Source organism: Dendrobium catenatum, unplaced genomic scaffold, assembly GCF_001605985.2.
Source record: "Dendrobium catenatum unplaced genomic scaffold, ASM160598v2 fragScaff_scaffold_377, whole genome shotgun sequence".
Taxonomy (NCBI): domain Eukaryota; kingdom Viridiplantae; phylum Streptophyta; class Magnoliopsida; order Asparagales; family Orchidaceae; genus Dendrobium; species Dendrobium catenatum.
In genome coordinates, this window is record NW_021318839.1 from 413,010 (window position 1) to 435,188 (window position 22,179).

At 35.7% G+C, this 22,179-nt stretch overlaps 1 protein-coding gene, 3 long non-coding RNA genes and 6 other non-coding genes across 10 annotated transcripts; all 10 read right to left on the reverse strand.

Moving 5' to 3' along the window:
* Positions 1 to 968: 968 nt before the first annotated feature.
* Positions 969 to 2,248, reverse strand: LOC110098218 (protein RETICULATA-RELATED 3, chloroplastic). Its single transcript, XM_020824962.2, has one exon. It carries the CDS (start codon positions 2,207 to 2,209, stop codon positions 1,223 to 1,225), a length of 987 nt encoding a protein of 328 aa, XP_020680621.1. The 5' UTR covers positions 2,210 to 2,248; the 3' UTR covers positions 969 to 1,222.
* A 768-nt stretch (positions 2,249 to 3,016) lies between these two features.
* Positions 3,017 to 3,733, reverse strand: LOC114579415. Its single transcript, XR_003700386.1, has 2 exons — positions 3,653 to 3,733; positions 3,017 to 3,523 (listed from the first exon to the last, which is right to left on the reverse strand). It is a non-coding gene; the product is annotated as an uncharacterized LOC114579415 (long non-coding RNA).
* An 8,664-nt stretch (positions 3,734 to 12,397) lies between these two features.
* LOC114579416 lies at positions 12,398 to 13,543 on the reverse strand. Its single transcript, XR_003700388.1, has 2 exons — positions 13,154 to 13,543; positions 12,398 to 13,057 (listed from the first exon to the last, which is right to left on the reverse strand). It is a non-coding gene; the product is annotated as an uncharacterized LOC114579416 (long non-coding RNA).
* Positions 13,544 to 14,139: 596 nt separating this feature from the next.
* Positions 14,140 to 14,297, reverse strand: LOC114579418. Its single transcript, XR_003700390.1, has one exon. It is a non-coding gene; the product is annotated as a small nucleolar RNA snoR145 (small nucleolar RNA).
* A 101-nt stretch (positions 14,298 to 14,398) lies between these two features.
* On the reverse strand, positions 14,399 to 14,487 carry LOC114579421. Its single transcript, XR_003700393.1, has one exon. It is a non-coding gene; the product is annotated as a small nucleolar RNA Z102/R77 (small nucleolar RNA).
* A 19-nt stretch (positions 14,488 to 14,506) lies between these two features.
* LOC114579417 lies at positions 14,507 to 14,602 on the reverse strand. The gene has a single exon (XR_003700389.1). It is a non-coding gene; the product is annotated as a small nucleolar RNA Z101 (small nucleolar RNA).
* Positions 14,603 to 15,083: 481 nt separating this feature from the next.
* On the reverse strand, positions 15,084 to 20,290 carry LOC110098221. Its single transcript, XR_003700387.1, has 2 exons — positions 17,842 to 20,290; positions 15,084 to 15,341 (listed from the first exon to the last, which is right to left on the reverse strand). It is a non-coding gene; the product is annotated as an uncharacterized LOC110098221 (long non-coding RNA).
* LOC114579422 lies at positions 17,282 to 17,439 on the reverse strand. The gene has a single exon (XR_003700394.1). It is a non-coding gene; the product is annotated as a small nucleolar RNA snoR145 (small nucleolar RNA).
* On the reverse strand, positions 17,859 to 17,946 carry LOC114579420. Its single transcript, XR_003700392.1, has one exon. It is a non-coding gene; the product is annotated as a small nucleolar RNA Z102/R77 (small nucleolar RNA).
* Positions 18,006 to 18,101, reverse strand: LOC114579419. Its single transcript, XR_003700391.1, has one exon. It is a non-coding gene; the product is annotated as a small nucleolar RNA Z101 (small nucleolar RNA).
* Positions 20,291 to 22,179: the final 1,889 nt, after the last annotated feature.

Below are 22,179 nucleotides of genomic sequence, written 5' to 3' on the forward strand. Positions count from 1 at the left end.
CAATCAACTTGAATCCAAACTATTTAATAAATGGGTCAAAAACTTTGACCCAAATCTGACCCTCCAGCAAACTCGAATCCGGCCCGATAACCCATTTTAACTAATTGTTAACCACATATTTTAGGTTAATTGATCAAAAAATAAGAAAATTATGCCGACAAATAAAAGAATTTAAGGATGAAAATATTAAACGGTTCATTTTCGAGTCAAAATCAAGTTGGAGGATAAACCCAAACCCAGATTTTGGGTCGAGTTTGCAAATTGGGTCATTTATTTATACCAATATTTGAAAGTATTTTTTTTTTTCAAATCACACAAGACGAGAGTTTTTTTTTTTCAAAAGTTCACTGGTGATCTTAAAAAAATGTGCTTTTAATTCGATGGACAATAATGCAAACCTTCAACAATTGGGGCAATGTTAGTGATCAACTTAGAATGCAAACTCTCGAAAAACACCAAGTTTATAGATGTATCTCTCTTAATGGTATGCTTAGTTTTGATGTAGGGTTGAACATGGTTTTGTGGCATATGTCATTGAGCTTTTTTACACTAATGAGTTGATAATCGGATAATTATTTATTGCTAAACCATATTATTATTTTAATATAATTATAGATAGCAGACTTGTTACATTCTTTAAACTATTATTGGCATGTTGTGGGACCTATGTGACTTTGGTCAAAGTAGAATCTTTTCGACAAAGCTATGCTTAGCTTAAATGAAATAGCTTTACATATAGTCATGCAATATCGATAGGCCAGGGCATATTCCTTGTGTTTGAAGACTATTCTAATGGAGTGAATTCAAATAATTAGACATTAATTTGTGTATGTTTGATTGTAAAATCCTAAGTAAGAAACTACAGATTTTGTAGTAAACACATTTCAACTTCGCTTAGAGAAAGCAGTTAGAATTTTTAAACTCTTGGTTGGATAGACATTATTTAATATTCCATTCTGCAGATAATCTCTTTGAATATTGATATTTTATATTGCCTGATATACGAGTTGCAAAATAACTAATTTTAGGCATCAAAGAGTCTCCACCAATTCAAATTCCTAACCATTTACAGAAAACAATGAGAACAATAAAATCCAAACTTTGCCTGATCAAGGCTTCCCCTTAACGAAGTTCTTCCAAAAGGAATCTCTCTTCCCTACTAAAACCTTTCCAATCTTCACATCAACGAAAAGAAAATAAAGCAGAAGCAAGCAATACGGATTCACTTACTTGACTCAGTCCTCTGCAACTCTCCATAACCGCCTGCTTGCCCCTTTCCCTTTTCCTCCACCTTCTGTGAACCCGTCATCCTAGCCAGAACCACGAATGACATTCCTCCAACGACATTATTCAAGCAACGCAACGCCAACACAAAGACCTTGAACCCAGCTGATGGCAGCACTCGCGCCATCAAGAACTCCACACCATTGAGCGTCTGGTAGCGCAAATTGCTGCTCACACCCATTTGAATGGCCCATGTACCTGCATTCAGCAGCGTAGGTGGCGGTTTGTTTTGCAGTTCAAATTCCGGGTCCATCTTCCGTCGCAGTGCAATCAACCCATTGGAAATGGCGGTACCGGCGAGGCCAGCAACGAAGCCCACGGCAGCGAAGTATGCACCTTTATATGCCAGGGCACCAATGCGGGAAAGAATGGAGTAGTTTCCGGGCTCAAAGAAGTAGCTAGGAAGAGAGGATGCGGCAAAAGAGGCGGATCCTGCAGTGGGGGCAAGCATATACATGAGAACGAAGTTGAGGATGGAACCAACGACGAGGGTGGAGAAGACGAAGTCAAGCTCGTTGAAGCCGAAGTTTGGTCGGCAGGCCATGTCGCCAAGCACGCACGCGCTAACGCCGACGAGCTGCTCCATGAGGAGCTTGAAGAGGAACTGAGGGTCAGCGGAAACCCTAGATCGCCATCCTTGTAGGAAGAGGTTGACGGGGTCGACGTGACCAGAGGGATCGTCATTATGGTGGTCGTCAGGGCTTGAACCGTCTTTTCCATGATTTCCGCCTCCACCGCCGCCGCCGCCAGAAGAGGATGAGCCGCCGGTTGTTCCACCGCCTGAAATGACGATGTCGGCGTTGAGCAGGGGGCTGGAGAGGTTACTGATTGAGGATTTGAGTGCGGGAGTGGATGAATAAAAGCGAGTAACGGTACGACTGCGGGAAGGAATGGGAAGCAGAGAGATGTGGATGAAGGCTACCATGCCGTCTGATCCGTAGGACAACGCACGCTAGAGAGGAAAGTATCTTAATTATAATTTGAATATTATTTACAAATCAATATAAATATTTTAAATATTAAGTACATTAATAGCATAAAATAAAATAATTTGAATGTAAATTTCTCGTCTATATATGTACTAAAGATTTACATATATATCATGTTATTTATATATATATATATATATATATATCATGTGATTTGTATACAGCCTAATTAAATTTTGGTCAATTTATAAAAAATGGGAGAAACAAATTGTATTCTGATTATCCTAACTTGTGGGACGAATTTTCTAAAATTTACTCTATTCATTGATATCAATAGTTTAGAAAAAAAATAAAAATAAAATAATATTTTTCTTAGAAAGCATAAATTTTCTAAAAAAATAAAATTTAAATAAAATTTTTTCTTAATTTTAAAAATTATATTAAATTAAATTTACTTTTTTCCTTTTTTTTATTTGCACTATTTGAATGTTTGCCTAATTTTTAAATAATAACTTATTAGTAAATTTTAGATAAATTTAATGTTACTTATTTATTTCACTTTTTATTAAAAAATCCAAAACGAAACCATAATCTCGCCGACTATAGCTTTTTACAGATGCTTTGTTTCCAATTGCAAACTGCAAATGAACCAGTGAAATAATCTAAAAGTGAGTGAATATGAGAAGAAAACTCTGAAAAAGTTAGGTAAGCATTGATGGTGTTTGGTTCCCTATTTTGAAGCCTTTAAATACAATTTATAAACATCTGAAACCTATATCTAAATTACATTCTCTACAATTCCATGATAAAAAAAACATTCATTTCTCCTGTGTAATCAGCTCAGATTGCAAAATAAAAGATAGAAGAACAAAAGTAGCAAACTCACTACAAAATTCAATGGAAGAATCTGGCTTCAGTTTCTTCTTCCAGGATCTAATTCTGTGTTGGGCTCGGTTTGCTTGCAGGCACCTTTTTCAAACTCGCAGAAAATGTTTTCTGATTTTGCATGGTTGATTGATCCAACCCTTTCAAATCAGCAGAGGTAGAGGCCAGAGGAAACATCAGCTTCCTTGTTTTGATTTTCTCTCGTAGAAAACTCTTTTCAAGAGAAAAAGATACAGGTGAAAAGCACAAAAGGAGATGATGCAGAAGGAGCAAAGCAAAAATAACAAACAGAGCTCTCAGAATGGCCTTCATGGTGTTTTTTTGTTAAAAAGTGCAAATGAAATGGGTCATAGAGCGTTGCAGTCCTTTATAAAAGGTCTCCTCCACAAATACTTTTTAAATTAAACAGGCTCTCTCTTTCAGATCTGTAGAAGTTTCAACAAAATTTAAATTCAACACAAATTTAAGTATCAAAAGAAGCTTTATATGATTCGTTTGAGATGATTTTCTTACTATTTTTCAAAGCAATTTTTTAGTAAAAAAACAAACAAAACCTTAGTGTTACTTGCGTGAAGAACCTATATAGCTGTGTTGAGTAGTGAGATTAGCATTGTTACTGGTTTGATGTTGAGCCGTAACAAACAGAGCTCTCAGAATGGCCTTCATGGTGTTTTTTTTTTTTTTTGTTAAAAAGTGCAAATGAAATGGGTCATAGAGCGTTGCACAAGCGAATGAAGATAGAAGTACTTTACGTTTTGGTGAAGCGAGGAGTGGTGATGCCCTAGCCGCTTTTTTCCTTCCGCTTTGTTCTTCCTCCACCGCCCTGTTGGCCACCGGCCACCTGCCGGTGGTTAATATGGATCTCCTTGACGCCACCCTGTTCCCACCCTTGGCCTCCGCCTCTGCACCCGCTGCTTCTGCCTCACCCGCTAACCTCGCCGCTCCATCCCGTCAGTTAGATCGCCTTTGGTCTAACATTATTGCTGCCCCTAGTCCGTCTGCTCCTCAGATTCCGGTTTCGCTTATGGAAACTCCGGAGGATATCATTCCTTTCAACAGCGATTTTACTGATCCAGCTTCTGCGGAATGGAACCTCTGTTTGGTTGGCTACTCGGTCCGTAAGAGACCTTATTACGAAGCACTTAAAGATACTGCAAATCGTATTTGGAAACTCAAAGGTTCGTTCCAACTCATTGCTCTAACAGACGGCTTCTTCCTCTTCAAATTTTCTTTGTTAGAGGACTATGATATGGTTTGGTCGAAAGGGGCATGGTTTTTCCACGGGAAACCATTCCTGTTTCAAAAATGGACCAAAGATTTTCATCCAACTAGAGAAAACTTTACTTCTGTGCCTATATGGGTTAGAGTTCATAATCTCCCATTAGTTTGCTGGAACTCTGTAGGGATCTCTAAAATAGCTTCCAAAATAGGGATCCCGATTGCGGTAGACACTTTAACTGCTGCTAAAACTAGGTTAACTTATGCAAGGATTTGCATACAAGTATCCACTAGCTCCTCCTTCCCTGACACCGTGAGTGTGGCTATAGAAGGGAAAGTCATAAAAATGCAAATACAATATGAATGGAAGCCGGTGCCTTGCTCTACTTGCGCCTCTTTAGCCCATGCTTCCTCGAACTGTCCCAATTCCCAGCAATCAGAGCAAAATGCTCAAAAACAATTCAGAGGTCGCAGCACCTCAAGGAATTTTCGTAATAACTCACAATCACAACCCAGGAAGCAGAGTAAAAATCCTGTCAATGCGAATGCTACAGATTCTTCTACTGCTCCTTCCAACACTTTGATTCACAATCAAACTGTCTCGACTTCTACCCTTGCTCTGGTTCCTCCCCAGGTTGTTTGGGTTCCTAAAGACTCTGCTCCAGCTAAGGAATTAAATGAGAACACTCAGACAGGTGTGCCGTCTTCTGCCATCCCGACTCAATATCCGGCTGAATTAACTTTCGATAATATTATTTCTACTATTGCTCATTCTTCTGCTCCTCTCAGTAAGCCTATTCCAAATCTCAACTCGCCTATTGAAGAAAGTAATGGTGAAACGGAATTAGCTCAAAACAATGTCTTCCCTCCACCTTCAGTTCAGATGACTAATAAGTTTGCAAATCTTCAGAATTTTGAGGAGCTAGAACCCTCCTGCTCTGAAAACGAAAGTAATTCTTTTTCGGAGCAGACCTCCATTTCTAGTGGGAAAAAATCCAAGTCTACCCTACCCAAAAACTCCAAAGGAAAGAACTCTAAAAAACCTCCGACCGCTTCTTCTAAGCGTAAATGATCAGTCCAGATATTGCTGCTTGGAATATTAGGGGTTTTTCCTCCTCTAATAAGGTCTCTGTTTGCAAAAAGCTTGTGCAGTCTCTTAGACTGGATATGATTTGTATTCTTTAGAATAGAATACAGCTTCTTAATCTCTCGGATTTGAGTTTTTTTAACAGTCATTTGGTTTTTGATCTGGAAGCAAGTTGTAACAACTTTCACTGTGCAAATTCGGGCAGAATCTGGATTAAATGGAGTTCAGATAGGTTGTCCTTTCAACCTTCCTTTTTCTCTTCCCAAATGATTGCTGGGATGGTTAGCTATGGTTCTAGCACTCCCTTCCTCCTCTCTGTGATCTATGCTTCTAATAATCAAATGGAAAGAAAGACTCTTTGGGAAGATCTGAGGAATCTATCCCCTTCTGGTTGCACACCGTGGATTCTAATGGGTGATTTCAATTGTTGTCGGTTTCCTTCAAAGAAATTAGGTGGAAACCTACTTCATCAAGCTCAGTTGTATGATTTTAATAGTGTTATTTTCGACATCAATCTCAAGGATTTGGCATCTGTTGGGCCATCCTTTACTTGGTATAACCAGAGGACTGACAAACCTATTCACATCAAATTAGATCGTATGTTGATTAATGAACACTGGCTACCTTCTTTTCCCGACTCTTATTATGTTATTAAAAATCCAGAGGGATCTGACCATTGTCCGATTATTCTCAATTCCATAGGCAATTATTCTAACAACCATCGGTTTCTTTTCAAAAAATTTTGGATTAAATGTGAACAATTCTGGTTGTTGCTATTTGACATCTTTGCAGCTAAAGCTGTAGGTGATCCACTCACTGATCTTTGTTTCAAACTCAAGCAACTGAAACTTGCTGTCAAGAGTAAACGATGGGCTAATTCCAATTTTATGGCTGAGCATATTAAGCATCTTCAAGAAAAACAATTGGAGTGTCTTAATAGTTTGGGTACGGATCATGATCTCTCTTTTTCCTCCCTTGAGCTCAAAGATATTAATAGACAGTTGGAGGATGCTAATTTTATGTGGTATTCTTGGGTCAACCAACGGGCAAAAATTAAATGGCTAGCTCAGGGTGAAGATGACCTCAAATTCCTTTATTCTAGGATTCGTTTGAGGAGGAGCTATAAAAAAACTGCAATTTCCTTGGCTATGTCTGGTCCAGACACCTCTATATCTGATGCTATCAAGGAATCAATTTCTTACTTCAAAACCCTTTTCAATGGCTCTCTGAACCTGGGTTTTGAAATTAATTTTTTCCCTCCTGGTAATGTAATCCCTCCTGATTTCATTAACTCCCTTACTTCTCCTTTTACAGATAATGAAATTAAAAAAGCTGTCTTCTCTGGTGATTCTAACTCATCTCCTGGACCGGATGGGTTCAACTTTGAGTTCTTTAAATCCACTTGGGTTGTTACTGCTTCCACGGTTTGCAATGTTGTAAAAGGTTTCTATCATAAAGCATTTATTCCCCGTTCAGCTAAAGCCACAGCTATTACTCTTATTCCGAAATCTAGCCACGCCGAGTCTGTTTCAGATTTTAGACCTATTGCTCTTTGCAATACCTCTTATAAAATCATTGCAAAAGTTTTAGCCAATAGGTTGAAGCATATTATGCCCAATATTATAAAAGAAAACCAAGCTGGCTTCATCCATAACAGGATTTCCACGGATAATATCCTTCTTGCTAATGAAATCTCCAGTTCTCTAGGAAATCTTCGAAATTCAAGATTATGTGCATCAAACTTGACATTAAGAAAGCCTTTGATAGTGTATCTAAAGAATTTCTTATTGCCAGGATGGTGCAAAAAGGTTTTCCTCTTATGTTTGTTAAATGGATAGAAGCCTGTATTATGGATGTCTGGTTTTCATTATGCATTGATGGGGCTTTGGAAGGGTTCTTCCCTTCTAACTCTGGGCTAAGGCAGGGGTGTCCATTAAGCCCTTATCTTTTTTGTATAGTGATGGATGCACTTTCTTGCTTGTTGGATAGCAATCTTCAGGACAACTGCTTTGAAGCTCTCTGTTTTGGGAATTTTCGGCTGTCCCACTTGATGTATGCTGATGACTTAATTATCTTTGGAAAAGCGGATCTCAACAATTGTAATATTCTGTCCCAAATTCTCTCACATTTCTCTCAGGCCTCTGGTCTAAAGGTGAATTTTGCTAAGAGTTCTATTATATTGCCACCCAATTGTGCCATAGCATCAGACATATGCTCTTCACTCAATATATCTACCTCCTCTACTACTATGTGCTATCTTGGCATTCCTCTATCTCCATATAACCCGAAAATTGCTAGCTTCTCTAAACTTATGGAAAATGTCATTAATAAGTTATCTGGTTGGAAGGCTAAAGCTCTATCATTTGCTGGCAGGCTTCAATTCCTTAGGTTCACTATCTGGAATTTGATAGCCTACTGGATCCGCGGTGGCATTATACCAAAATCTATTATTAAGCAAATAGATAGATTATGTGCTAAGTTTCTTTATTTTGGTGACTCAAAAGCCAAAAAGTTGCACTTAATCTCCTGGAGAAATACCTGTAGGCCGAAAGAGCAGGGTGGCATTAGCTTACCATCTTTGCAGTCGATACAATTCAGCTATAACTGCTCCCTGATCACTAGAATTTATAATTATCAGAGTCCCTTAAGCTTATGGCTGTTTAATTTATACACCTCCCCGTGGAAGGAACCTATGACTAAAGCTTCTAAGTTTTGGAAAAATGTCTACAAGGATGCTATTATTGCCAAAGAAAAATTTCACTTTAGAGTTTCTGCTAGCTCTAACTTTGCTCTTTATTGGGATCACTGGTTTAATGATAAATGTCTTTGTGACATTTTAGTTATGAGACCTATCCTTGCATTATTTCCCGTGAATGAAAGAATTTCTGCCATTATTAATGGGAGTGTTTGGGCTTTGCCTGCTTCATTGCCAAGTCCCGTGCACAATGCTTTTTCTGATTTCCCTGTGTTACTAGGCTCTCATGATAACTTGTACTGGGGAAATGGAAATGGTAAGAAATGCTCACACAGAGATTACAGGGAGTTTTATTATAAAAACATGGCAAGAGTTAATTGGTGGAAATTTGTGTGGCATAAAAGGTTTGTTATTAGATTCTCTTCCTTTTGCTGGATGGCTATTTCGGGAGGATTGAAAACCGCTGATTGTCTGTTGGCTAAGGGTATTACTGTGGATCCTCTGTGCTCATTTTGCCATTACAATACTGAAACCGTTAGTCACTTATTCTTCGAGTGTGATTATTCGTTCACTATTCTATCAAACCTTATGAGGAATCTTGGTTTCTTACTGCTTAGGCCTAATATATTGCAAATATTTGAGTATATTGAAGACACACATGATAAAAACAAAGATTTTTACTATCTTCTAATTTGTGCTGCGGTTTATCACATTTGGAGAGAAAGGAATGATAGGAAATTCGGAGGCTCTGTTGCTTCGTCTTCTTCCTTAGCTATCAAAATCAAAACTGTTGTTTTCTCTAGAATTTTGAAATGGAAAACTAGAGATTCTCTGTGGGATTTGTTATAAGTTTTATGCGGGTGGAGCTGCAAGTGCTGTGTATGAGTTGTTTTGGCAATTAGTTTGAGGCTTCTGATTTGGAAAGTATTCGGCTGACTGCCTTTCTTCGGCAATCTGATTTATGTGCTGGCGCATTGGTTTGTTGATTAATGTGCTATGATGATTGGATTGCCATTTTCCCCTTTGGAGGGCAGAATTTTGGGATCTTTATTTTTGCAACCAGGTTGTGAGAGCGGCAATTCCTGAGCCCGGGGCTTGTTGCCTCCCACCTGATTGGTTCTCTTTTTTTGCTTCTTTTTCTGCTTTGAATTGATATTTTGTTAGTTTTCTTGCAGCTGTGGGGTTTTTGTTGTTGCCCTACCATTGGTTCCTGGCTTTTGGCCTTAGTTTTTCCTTTACAGTTTTTTTTTACATGTAACTATTTCATAGTTAATGGAAAGGGCAATGCCCAAAATTTTCCCAAAAAAAAATAGAGCGTTGCAGTCCTTTATAAAAGGTCTCCTCCACAAATACTTTTTAAATTAAACAGGCTGTCTTTCAACCCTTTCAGATCTGTAGAAGTTTCAACAAAATTTAAATTCAACACAAATTTAAGTCTCAAAAGAAGTTTTAGGATTCGTTTGAGATGGCTTTCTTACTGCTTTTCAAAGCAACTTTCTAGTAAAAAAACAAACAAAGCCTTAGTGTTACTTGCGTGAAGAATCTATATAGCTGTGTTGAGTAGTGAGATTAGCATTGTTACTGGTTTGATGTTGAACCGAGATTTGCATGCTCATGAACTTCACTTCGAGCTTGACTCTAACCAACAAGAGCAAAGAAATGATCCAACAAATTACAGTTCTTCCAAGACATTTTATTTCAGAACATATAAATATAATCATACATATATAGGTTCATATGATATAAAAACATAGATGTGTTAACCCAAATCAAAACACAAATAAATATATGATAGAAAGAAAAACCCTACTTATCTTTATTGAATGAATGCATTATTTTTGTGAAACCCCTTAAGTAAAAGAAGCTTAACTCTTAAACATCGAGTCATCTTTTGGTTTAATGCTTGAAATTTTATTTAAGAAACTCCGCAGTTAAGCATGCTCATCCCGGAGCAATTTTGGGGTGGGTAACCTACTAGAAGTTACACCAACATGACAAAATTGTGAGGCTCTTAGATCAAAACGGACAATATCTTGATAGTTAAGAATTTTGGTTGTTACAATTTGTCTACAAATAAGTTTTTATTTTCTCGCGGGGTAAAGTGCGGGGAGTAAAAATAGAAACCCTGACCTCATAGTTGAGAGCTGAAGTACAAACTGCAAGGCCAAGACCCAATATATTTGTCCACTAGCTTGTTGATGAACATCATGACTTCCTATGAGCAACCCATCATTTTAAGAAATTTTAAACAAAAGCTGGATCGCATAACATGCAAGTGCTTAACCGTTGGGTGGCAGAACACTAAGAGTCAGAAGACATGTGATAAGTAAAAAATATCAAATGCCAAAAATATAACAGCAGTTGCTAGCAAAGACAATCTATAAATCATGCATATTGATAAGTATCTAGCTAGAAGGACATGTGCTATGATTCTTGATGAATGAATCAATAGGGGAAGAGGCACCTTTAAGTAGGTGCAAACTCTTTGAAAGCAAATTTTTAGTATAAAAATTCTTTAAACTAAAATTTCATTTGGGATGGCTTTCTTATTACTTCTTAAAACAGCTTCTTAGTACAAAAATTAAAATTGTTATACTATGAAGCCGCTTTAAGAAGCAGAAAGAAAGCCGTCCCAAACGAATCCTAAGAAATTTGTACTTCTAGTTGGTTTTAGAGAGCAGTAAATAAACTAACACAAACGAAGCCTTAAACTACAACTTTGACAGGCTTGAATCATTTATTGGAACTCTCTTTGTTCACATTTGTGATTCTATTAAGTTCAGATTCAATGGAGATCTTGATTTGGATCCGGTTTAAACATCATGCAATGAAAAACTTATTACGTATGGAGTTTTGATGTCTGGACTCCAATGCTTACAAGTCAAGTGGCTTGTATACATCATATGAATAAGTTGTATACAAAATATATATATAATACACATTTTATATGTACTCCGAACTCGGCACGTAATAATTTCTCCGTACAATGACTCCATGCTTTGAGATTTCAAATACTATATTTTCTTTATTTTAAGTGCTTGACATTGCAATGCCATTATGGTCTGAGAATTCAAATACATAAAGCTTGTACATGAATAACATCATCATTTTTCATCATTAGCGTTATATGGACTATTTGGATTGACCAAGTAGAAATAAAATGTTTGAGTATCGCAATACAAATTTGTTATTCTATATCATATAAATTATTTTAATAATAGGATTCTATAATATACTTCTTATTATATAAAAGAATTATGTATTGATTAGTGCATCTAATTTACTCCAAATATTTTCTTAATGTTAATATCTCAACTTAACAAATTCAATTTTTTTTTTCCTCCCATTATCTCACTTGCCAAACATTAAAAATTGTTTATACTCTTAGACTTCGTTCGAGACAATTTTTTATTATCTTTTAAAATAATTTTCTAAAATGAAAATCTTAAAAGCAGCAAAAAAATAAAGATAAAAAATTATCCCAACTGAAGACCCCCATCACTAATTCCAATCAATTCCAAATATGAGAGAGAGAAGCAAAAATTTGACAAGCCAATAGACAAAATTTGACACGCAAAAAATTCTTGAATCAATTTAACATATAATAATCTAAAACCCATTTGAATTATTACTCCAAGAAAAAAAAAGGCAATACTCCAATACAACAAAAATAATATGCAAATCAATTTTTAACATATTGAGATCAAGCTTAGTGATGTTTGTTGTTTAATGCCTGATAAGTTAATTTTTTTTGCATAACCAAGAATAATTATAATTCTATTACATATTATCATAAATTTCGATAGTGCAGAAATGATCATCTAAACAAAATTATTTATGACAACATTAAATTAAAAAAAAAAAACAAATGTCATTGTCTGGGTTAAAATGTTTCATATGGATAAAGGTCATTTGAAGGAATTTTTATTAGATCCGGACGCCTGACATAGCTCTATATCTGGACGCCAATAAAATATCGCCACATGCTGTTACTCTTTACTGCGTGTCCCGACATCCCGACCAAGACCGGAACTACCAATTTCCATCACTACCAATTTCCAATTAGGTTCATCAAATGCTTTCTAAATAGTTAAAAAAAAAAAATTAGAGATAGTATACACATATGCTCTTGAACTTTATAAATGAAATTTCATCATATAGAGTATTTAGGTTTCCTTCCTAAATTCAATAGGCAATTCAAGATTAGAAGAAAAAAGTGAGAGTAATATTACCCTAAGAAACAAAACTATCTACCGACAGAAACAGACACGATATACATGAGGTGGACTACATGAATCCTTTTTCTCAATAAACAGATATGATATCTACTTCAAAAACAATTAGAGCAATAATATTTTTGGGGAATTTCTTCCTTACAAAAACATGAGGCTCAGCTGTGAAGATGATTCATTTGTAGTACATATTCTATTATTTCCAAAAAAAGGTTACATCTTGTTGTATTTAAGGCTGATTCATACACTAGATGTATTCATTTGTAAGATATTTTGTTTCTGAATACTCAACTTGATGAAACTCCCCAAATCATAAGGCTGATTCATACACTAGAAAATGATTTCTCAAATCCGAGCATATTTGTGAGATATATCATCTCAAATCTTTGATGGTACTATAACAAGATAATTTTCACATCTCTTCAATCATGTAGTTAACTACCCTATCCTTATCAATGAGTTCTTTGCAACCTTCATTTCAGGTTCCTTTACATCTCTGATATTGTAAACGATTTCACCTCTCCTTTTGATGCCCTTTCGAACCAATTGGGCCCAACAAAGAAAATCATCCTTATTCAATCAGATTGTGATGATTTTAATTGAGGGAGAGGGGAGAGCTTTGAATTGATTGATGTTCGAATGAAGGTAGACAAGTTGAAGTAACTTGGTTATACTGGGCAGCATAAGGAGTAAAGACAGAACCGCGACCGAAGGGTTTGTTCAGCGCCTAAATAATGAAGTACAACAACCTATGAATCATTCTCTAGCTCCAATGCCATAAAATAAAAATAAAAAAGAGGATACGAAAACCATGAAGATTAACCTCGAACAGGAAGGCCAGCCCGTTCTGATTTGCTTCAAAACCGGTATTACATAGAACTAGCTCGGAATTGTTCGAACAAACAGTAAAACCGGTCCCGTTTTCAGATTATTGGCCGGTTCATCTGCGATATATTTTGAACAATTCACTGAAGATAGGACGGCTCAGGTAAGCTTATACAAAACCGAAGAAATAAAAAACCCTACCATTCATTCGACGGATTGTATCTATTGTGTCTTCCCCAATTCTCTTACTAGTTCGGGAAGCCAACCGAGGAGGAAGCAAAAAAATAGTTTTTGGGACAATTTTCTAAATGCTTTTTAAAACAATTTTTAGTAAAAAAAAAAAATTAATTTGAAATTTTAATACTATAAAGTTTTTTTTTAGTGATAAAAAAATAAGCTTATACAAAACCGAAGAAATAAAAAACCCTACCATTCATTCGACGGATTGTATCTATTGTGTCTTCCCCAATTCTCTTACTAGTTCGGGAAGCCAACCGAGGAGGAAGCAAAAAAATAGTTTTTGGGACAATTTTCTAAATGCTTTTAAAAATAATTTTTAGTAAAAAAAAATTAATTTGAATTTTTAATACTAGAAATTTTTTTTTTTAGTGATAAAAAAATTATCCCAAACAAAACCAAAATGAACTTTCCAATAAAAAACCTACATGTCAAAATTAAATCCTAACAAGTTATATAAGGAGGAAGCAGAAAAAAGAAATTGAAAAAATAAACAAACTTGAACCATAAAAGAAACTATCAAAAAATATACATTCAATAGCATGTTAAAAAAATTGCTGACACAAAAATATGAATTGCCAAGGCAGACATTTGGACTCTCGTGAGTAAAACACTGGAAAACAAAAGATACATCTGAAGTCTACAAACAATCCTTCATCACTACTAAGAATCTCAAAAAAAACAAAAGAGATTAATAAAAGAAATGAAAAATATTTTTAAAGCTGAAAAATCATCTCCAAATGCAAATTTGATATAGCCGCGTTTCTAGACGCAATGAAAACCATAACACAAATCCAAAGTGTCTTACAAATCGGCTCAAATTCATTCATTTGTGAAGGATTTATTGCAATTGTTAGAGAGGACTCAACGCTAGCGATCCATCCCCTCTGCTGGGACCTTCACCTTCCCTTTATAACCCAAGTAATATTTTTAAAAAACAAAGCGCATAATTTAACTTATCAAAAACAAATTTTAAATTTCAAAAATACCTTTATTCAATGGAGGAGAGCGATCAGATAGAGCTAATAAAATTTTAGCCATCATATTGGTAATCAAACCAATAAGGAAATAATTTACTGTTCATCATCTCCACTCCACATCGAGCAAGAAATAAAAAAGGCATCAGAATTCCAAAGTGGTAGCATCAATGGAAATTAAAACCTCAGATGCAAATTACCCATTTAACATCAAGATTCATCATTTGCCATCAAAAAAATCCTACAAGCACAAATTAACTAATAAATAGAGAGGTCAAACCTGTGACTTCATTGTCCGAGCCCAAAAACCAAGTAGACATGAAGAATGACAAGCATCCCACGCCCTACAACCTTGCCGCCAACAAGAACACCTCAATTGACAGAACAAAGACACAACCCAACCAAATAAGCAAGCATATAGAGCCATAACTTCTTTTTAGATTTATTTTTATTTTTTGCCAACAACATTTAGCAACACCATTGGAAAATACTCCATTGATGTGAACCACATTCAATCCAAACAAATCTTAGAAATCATTGTCATGCTCAACCTCATCTTCCCCATCACCCTGACTAGCCGATGAGAAACACTCATCCAATCAATTAGAATGATGAACACAAGAATCCTTTGAATTTAAAGCCAGATGGGCTCTCAAGGCATCATCAGAAATAAGAGAGATTGGGACATCAATAAAGGCCAATTTTTCATTCGCATTGACAACATTAGGTGATAGTCATTTCATCCAAATGATAAACACCTAAAACAATCACCAATTTGCTAGAAGAATCATTCAAATCAACCTTATTAAGGTCACAAAAATCCACATTTACAACATCCAAGATCTCATGATTAAGTTCACATTTCAAAGTAGTCTTCTCAACAACAACAGGAGATACCACAACCTGATGATCACAAGCAGCAATTAAAGACAAGTTATTAGCACCATCAGCACGAATACCTTCAACATCCCCCTGATCAAAAAGAGTAGCACAAAGAATATTAGAATTGTTAACATCATGAACCAGCACTTCATTTCCGGCCATCTCATAAAAAATAACAACATTATTCTCAGAAAAAGAACCGACAACATGCATAGCAGACGGAGACAGAGATGGCCGAAACTAAGGCACATTCGAGTCACAAACAAGTAATGAAGGCACCATAAGCCTAGTTACCAAGTTATCCACATTACCATGCATTGTTAACTCAACGAAGTCATTGCCGCACAAATCAATAGTAGTTCTCCCCCGCTAGAGGGTTAATTGTAGGCTTTTTATCAAGATGTGGGTGTAAAATCCGACATTTATCAAGATGTAGGTGTAAAATCCAACATTCCAAAATCAAATGTCCCAAAGATTTGTAATGAGAACAATAAGAGGGAAAGTCCTCCAACACAACAGACTGAATGTAACTGAAACCATCAGGTCCGACCCCAATTCTGTCAGAGTATTGTTTGGAGACATCAAGTTTAACTAAAACACAAGCAACAGATGACCTACAACCGCAAGAGGTGGCTTTCCTTAGACGATTCAACTTCAGATGTGGGAATACTTCTTTCGTTAGGTTTGGCTAGATGATTTATCATGTAGCATATGTAGCATGTTTCCCTGGTGTGACGGGATTAAACATGGTATTTAAAGCAAAGGTTATTCTTGTCTACATTCTTGATTCTGATTTATTCTGCAATTGCGTTATGCTTCATTAATGGCCAATGTAAACTCACCCACATGAGCAACTTAATCATACTGATTCTTTTTCCAAATATCATTTTGTTTGTAACTTTCCTCTCTCCATACTACTGCGAAGACTTCTCCGATTAGTGAAAAGGGATTTCTTCCAATGATTTGTCCACAAACTTCATCAATTTAATATTCAAGCCTGTAATAAATTTAAATATGCAACTCATGTCGACATCTTTTAAAAATTATTGCAATTCTCTGATGTTTCCATGATATAATCATTGAAATAAGTCTAAGGATTGCCATTTTCTTTCAAGAGAAATAAGATGTTTTGTTCCTGAATACTCACCTTGATGAATCTCCCCAAATTATAACGCTGATTCATACACTAGAAATTGATTTTTCAAATCGAAGCATATTTGTTAGATACTCTCTCAAATCTTTGATGGTACTATAACAAATCTTTCCAAATCTAATTGGCTGCAAAGCTGATTTAGGGACGAAATTGGTGCATGGAGATCACAACAAAAAGCCGGTCAGAGAAGCATATATGCGGATCTTTCAACATTATCTTTCTATCACAAATAAAAAGTCCACCCTTTAAATCTGACAGACCTAAAGCTAAAACAAGGCCTCGATTGAATTCTCATAATTGCAAGGATTTTCAACTTATTCTTTAACTCAAACTCCCTAATAACACAAAGAGGTGACCTAAGAATGTTACAGGTAATGCGATTTTATAACTGCTTGTGTTGAAGCTTCTTGATTAATTTGAGGGCGAGAAGTTAGAAGTAGTAATAATATAAAGATTTTGTTTGGGACAATTTTCTAACAGCATTCCAAAACAGTTTTAAGTACAAAAATTTTTTAAATTTAAAATTTTTATACTATAAAATTATTTTAGGAAGTAATAAAAAATTTGTCCCAAATAAAACCAAAATGAACTTTCCAATAAAAAACCTACATGTCAAAATTAAATCCTAACAACTTATACAAGGAGGAAGCATAAAGGCAGATAAAAGAAATTGAAAATGTAAACAAATTTGAACCATAAAAGAACCTAGAAAAAATAACCCTCCAATAGCATGCTAAAAAATTGCTCACACAAAAATATGAATTGCCATGGCAGACATTTGGACTCCCGTGATAAAAACACTAGAAAGCAAAAGATACTCTGAAGTATAGAAACAATCATTTATCATTATAGCTGAAAAATCATCTCCAAATGCGAATTTTATATAGCCGCTTTTCTAGACGCAATGAAACCCATAACACAAATCCAAAGTGTCTTACAAATCGGCTCAAATTCATTCATTTGTGAAGGATTTATTGCAATTGTTAGAGAGGACTCAACGCTGGAGATCCATCCCCTCTGCTGGGACCTTCACCTTCCCCTTTATAACCCAAATAATATTTTCAAAAACAAAGCGCATAATTTAACTTATCAAAAACTAATTTTAATTCAATCAACAAATTTGGTCTCAAAATTCAATTTCTAATAGAAGGCAAACTTAGATGATATGGCACTTAAATATATATAAAGATTCCTCTACAGGACCCTAGCTTTAAAAAAACATGAATGATCATAGCAATAGAGATGAGCGCTCAAAAAATACTCAACTAGCAATAAATGGAAAAGATTAATTGATTAAGGCTTTGTTTGGGATGGATTTTTTTACTCCTTAAAATAGCTTTCTACTACAAAACAAAATTAATTTTTCATTAAAAAGCTGTTTTAAGGAGTAAAAAAATCCATCCCAAACAAAGCCTAAAGCTTCCACAACTGACATACCTTTATTCAATGGAGGAGAGCGATCAGATAGAGCTAATAAAATTGTAGCCATCATATTGGTCATCAAACCAATAAGGAAATAATTTACTGCTCATCACCTCACTCCATTCCGCATCGAGCTAGCCGAAATATACACAAAATACCCCAAGGAAAAATCGAAATAAAAAAGGCATCAGAATTCCAAAGTGGTAGCATCAATGGAAATTAAAACCTCAGATGCAAATTACCCATTTAACGTCAAGATTCATCGTTTGCCCACCAAAAAAATCCTACAAGCACAAATTTACTAATAAATAGAAAGTTCAAACTAAAGAGGATTGTGAAATCCTATATTCTAAAGTAAACTCGGCCAAATACTGGATAAAAAAGTCCACAAATAACTGACTACAACCTTCAAAATTTGTTTGAAATCCATGTCTGATAAGATTTGATCTACCAAATAAAACTCAAAATCAAAATTTATGAATTCACTTACTATTCGAAGGCAAACTTAGATGATATCACACTGAAATATAAAATGATTCCTCTATAGGACCTTCGCATATGGTGAAACCAAAAACAAAAACAAAAAATCATAGCAATAGAGATGGGTGCTCAGCGAATACGAACCATTAGAAAGATTTTCATGCCACCGAATTTTCATCCGGTGATCAATGCAAAAGATGACATCTTCATCACATCCATCTCATATACAATGACCCATTTAAATTCATCATTTTCTACCTTTCATACAAGCATTATTTCAAGAATAAATCTAGAGAAAAACAAACTACATATATCATACCAACACAAAGTGTGAACGCTAAAATAATAAATGAAATCCAACCAGGATTGGCAATAGAAGATCACAAAATTAAATTCCATTGAGGGGACCTCATGAATTGTTTTGGGCCCATCTGAAAGTTCATTGGATTAAAAAGACATGTTTAGTAAAAAATGGTTGTTTCTTCTGGACATGAGGAAATTGTTATGTAACAGGCTTAGAGCAATCAAAGATGTTCTTTAGTTAGTAACAAAGTTTATTCAACTAAAAAAATTATTCTAATTCAGTTTTACTTCTTTCAATTTGAATTATAAATTAACATGAACTAATTAAGCATATTCAACAATATCTTTGAAAATGTAGAGGCGGAAGAACAGATATTCATACCGGCCCAATGCCCCTTAATCCTTGTCTGCAAGGTCGATAAGAATGTACTAAGTTTAGTCACGGAATCAGAGCTTGCCCAAACTTGATCCATCCGTTGATGTTTCATGAGAATTTGTTGCTCCATATGAATTGTGATCCCGATGTGATAAATTCAAATTTAGGGGTTGTTTAGTTAGATGCCAAATCAGACTTAAATTTAAGATGGTTGAATCATCAAAGTATGAGGAATTTGGACAAATGAGCATAAAGATAGACAAGTAGCTTTTTAGAAGAAGAAATTTCATTTTATTTCAACATCTTTCACCATTAATTTATCAAAAAATTTAAAAGCTAACCAAATTAAATAGTTTTAAAATGGCTAAAAAATGTCTTTATAATTTTTTTAAATATCAGCATTCAAATTTTGTTGACGTGTGATGAAATTATGAACAATGAGAACAGACTCTATCCTTAAATCAATGTGGAAGAAAAAAATGCATAGCCTAGGATTGAACCAATCTTGGAGTGAATATCAGATGATGCTAAAAGACCCAAGGGAAAACCTATTTGGCAAATAAAATCAAAAATAAATTTCCAAATTCTGAGCTAATTGTATCAAGATAACCAAGCAATTTACACCACTACTAGAGTCATCTTACCACAACTCAAAAGTCAGTTTAGGATTGAGATAAAATATAAAAAAGTTTATATCCTGCAATAAACATCTGCGGTGTGCAGAGCAGCAGAAAAGATCGGAGTAGCGTGCGCACATAAGCGGAGCAGCGGCAACCGGATTCCCGTGAAATGGTTAGAGATTGCTGGAAAATGCGTGTGCGTGGAGACAAAGCAGGGCATTGATGACACAAGGCACAGGCGTCTGCTGCAGGAAAACATCATGGCCGGCAGCAGCTAGGGCGCTGTAAGACAGGCTGTGGACGAAGCACGCGAGCAGAAGAAGCGAGAGGATTAGCGCGGTCCGAAGGCAAGGCGATGTAAGAGACTTGGCGCAGCTGCTGGGATTCGCTGCAGGCGGCGCCGGAAGGACTCGTGGAGCTGTCTAGGGACGGTGCCGAGAGAACAGAGGGCGAGGCAAAGAAGAATGCGCATAAATATGGGGAGCACGCGGGCTCAATGGATGAGCAGACGCGTACGCGCGGCGGGTGGCGGCTGCAGAGCCAAGGCAACTGGATGCCCTAGGGCGCAAGCGAGTAGAAATTCCGTCAAGAGCGGCCTTTGCGGCTGGCTGTCTAGGTTTTTTTCTGCTTAGAACATATTTATAGGAGATACGATAAACGGATATGAGTATTAGGACCACCTCTCAAGCGAGTGAAAAGGACTCAAATTATTTATAAATACTAGTAAAAATTTACATGCATAAATATTAAAAATAAATTAATCTAATACAACTATAACATTGTGTATTAAAATATTTAGAACAAAGAAAATATGATTGGCATAATCCATGGATAAAATAAATATATGCCATAGTCAGCATAAGTAGAGGTGAAGGAGGGACAACAAATGCCTTTGTGCAAAAATATTTATAAAAAAAAAAGCTAACTAAATGACAATATGATGAAAATATTTTGATTCAACTGTTCATTAAGGTTTATCATATATAATTTTCTTATGAACTATCTAGTTCAAAAGAACTTAAATAAGATAGAAATGGGCATAATAAGATAATTGAATTTAAATTTTAAAAAAAAAATCATAACATATGATTTTATATAATTAACCATTTATAGATCTGTTGTATATTATCTTTTTGAATAAGAAGCGATCTATGAAAATTGATTCATAAATTTTGATGAAGTTGTAAAACCCCTCAAAATTTCATTTTTGTGAGTGCTGTTAGTCCGGACGAACTGGCCTTAGTGCGGGACGAACTGAAGAAAATTGTGAAGAATCTGTATGGTTCGTCTGGACGAACCTGTACGAGTCGGGGCGATCCGTCGGGACGAAATTTGTCCGGAGAGCAAGTCGTCCAGGGACGAATACACTTCGTTTGAACGAAAATTCGTCCATAGGGCAAATCGTCCCGGGACGAATAGAAATCGTCCAGGACAATCCTGTTTGATAAGTATCGGATTTGAGATATTTTGAAGAGAGATGAAAAGCTGGAGAGAGAAAGAGAAGGGAAAAGAAGAGAAAAAGCTTGATTTCGGAAGCTGCGGAGCGATTTTCGTCAGACGACGCAGTTGGAAGATTTGTTTGTCTTGCAGTAAGGAATCTGAATCCTATTTCTGATTTCGAAGATTTGGTGTTTTGGTATTTTTCTGCTCAGTTTTGTGTTTCTGTTACCGAAAAACGTGCATATCTTTGTATTGACTAAACTTTTACCACGTAACTTTTGGTATGTTATGGAAATGATGTTATTGCACAATTTGAGTATTTTCCGGAAGTTTTCCTCCGATATTTTGAATTCTACGGAGTTTTAATCGAATAAAAAATGATCCGGATGTTGAAAAATATTGATTCAGTACAAGTAAAGTCTTAAAATGTTATTTTACACGAGTTCTAGTAATTTGATAATTTTCTGAAACTATACATTTTATAACGACTTATGTCTACTATACGATATTTTAAGGAGTTTTTTACATTGAGCTGAAATCATGTTTATTGGTTGGAATGTGTTGATAAAATGCTAATGAATGTGGGTATATGATTGAAATTGTTGATACTACTGTGTACTGTGTGTATGAAAGACAAGTAAAGACTGGTTGAACCGTTGGTTGGAAACTGTCAGACTGATTGACCTGTACAGGATGGTGGGCCGACGGGCTTTCCTTTAAATATGGTTTGGTGTTATCCTCTACTAATCACGTGATTACTGAAGGGAGTTATAAAGAGATGATTAATGTGCCGACGGGCAAAGAGTGACGACTCTTTTTACTGAACCAACGAATACAAGATACAAGATTGAAAAACACCTTAATAGCCAGTGCTTTTACTTGCTCTGTATGACTATTGTACTGAATTGCATGTTTAGCAGTATTGTTACTCTCTACTGATCACGTGATTACTGAAGGGAGTTATAAGGAGATGATTATTGTGCCGACAGGCAAAAAGTGGCGACTCTTTTTACTGAACCAACAGATACAAGATACAAGATTGAAAAACACCTTAATAGCCAGTGCTTTTACTTGCTCTGTATGACTATTGTACTGAATTGCATGTTTAGCAGTATTGTTACTGCTACTGTACGG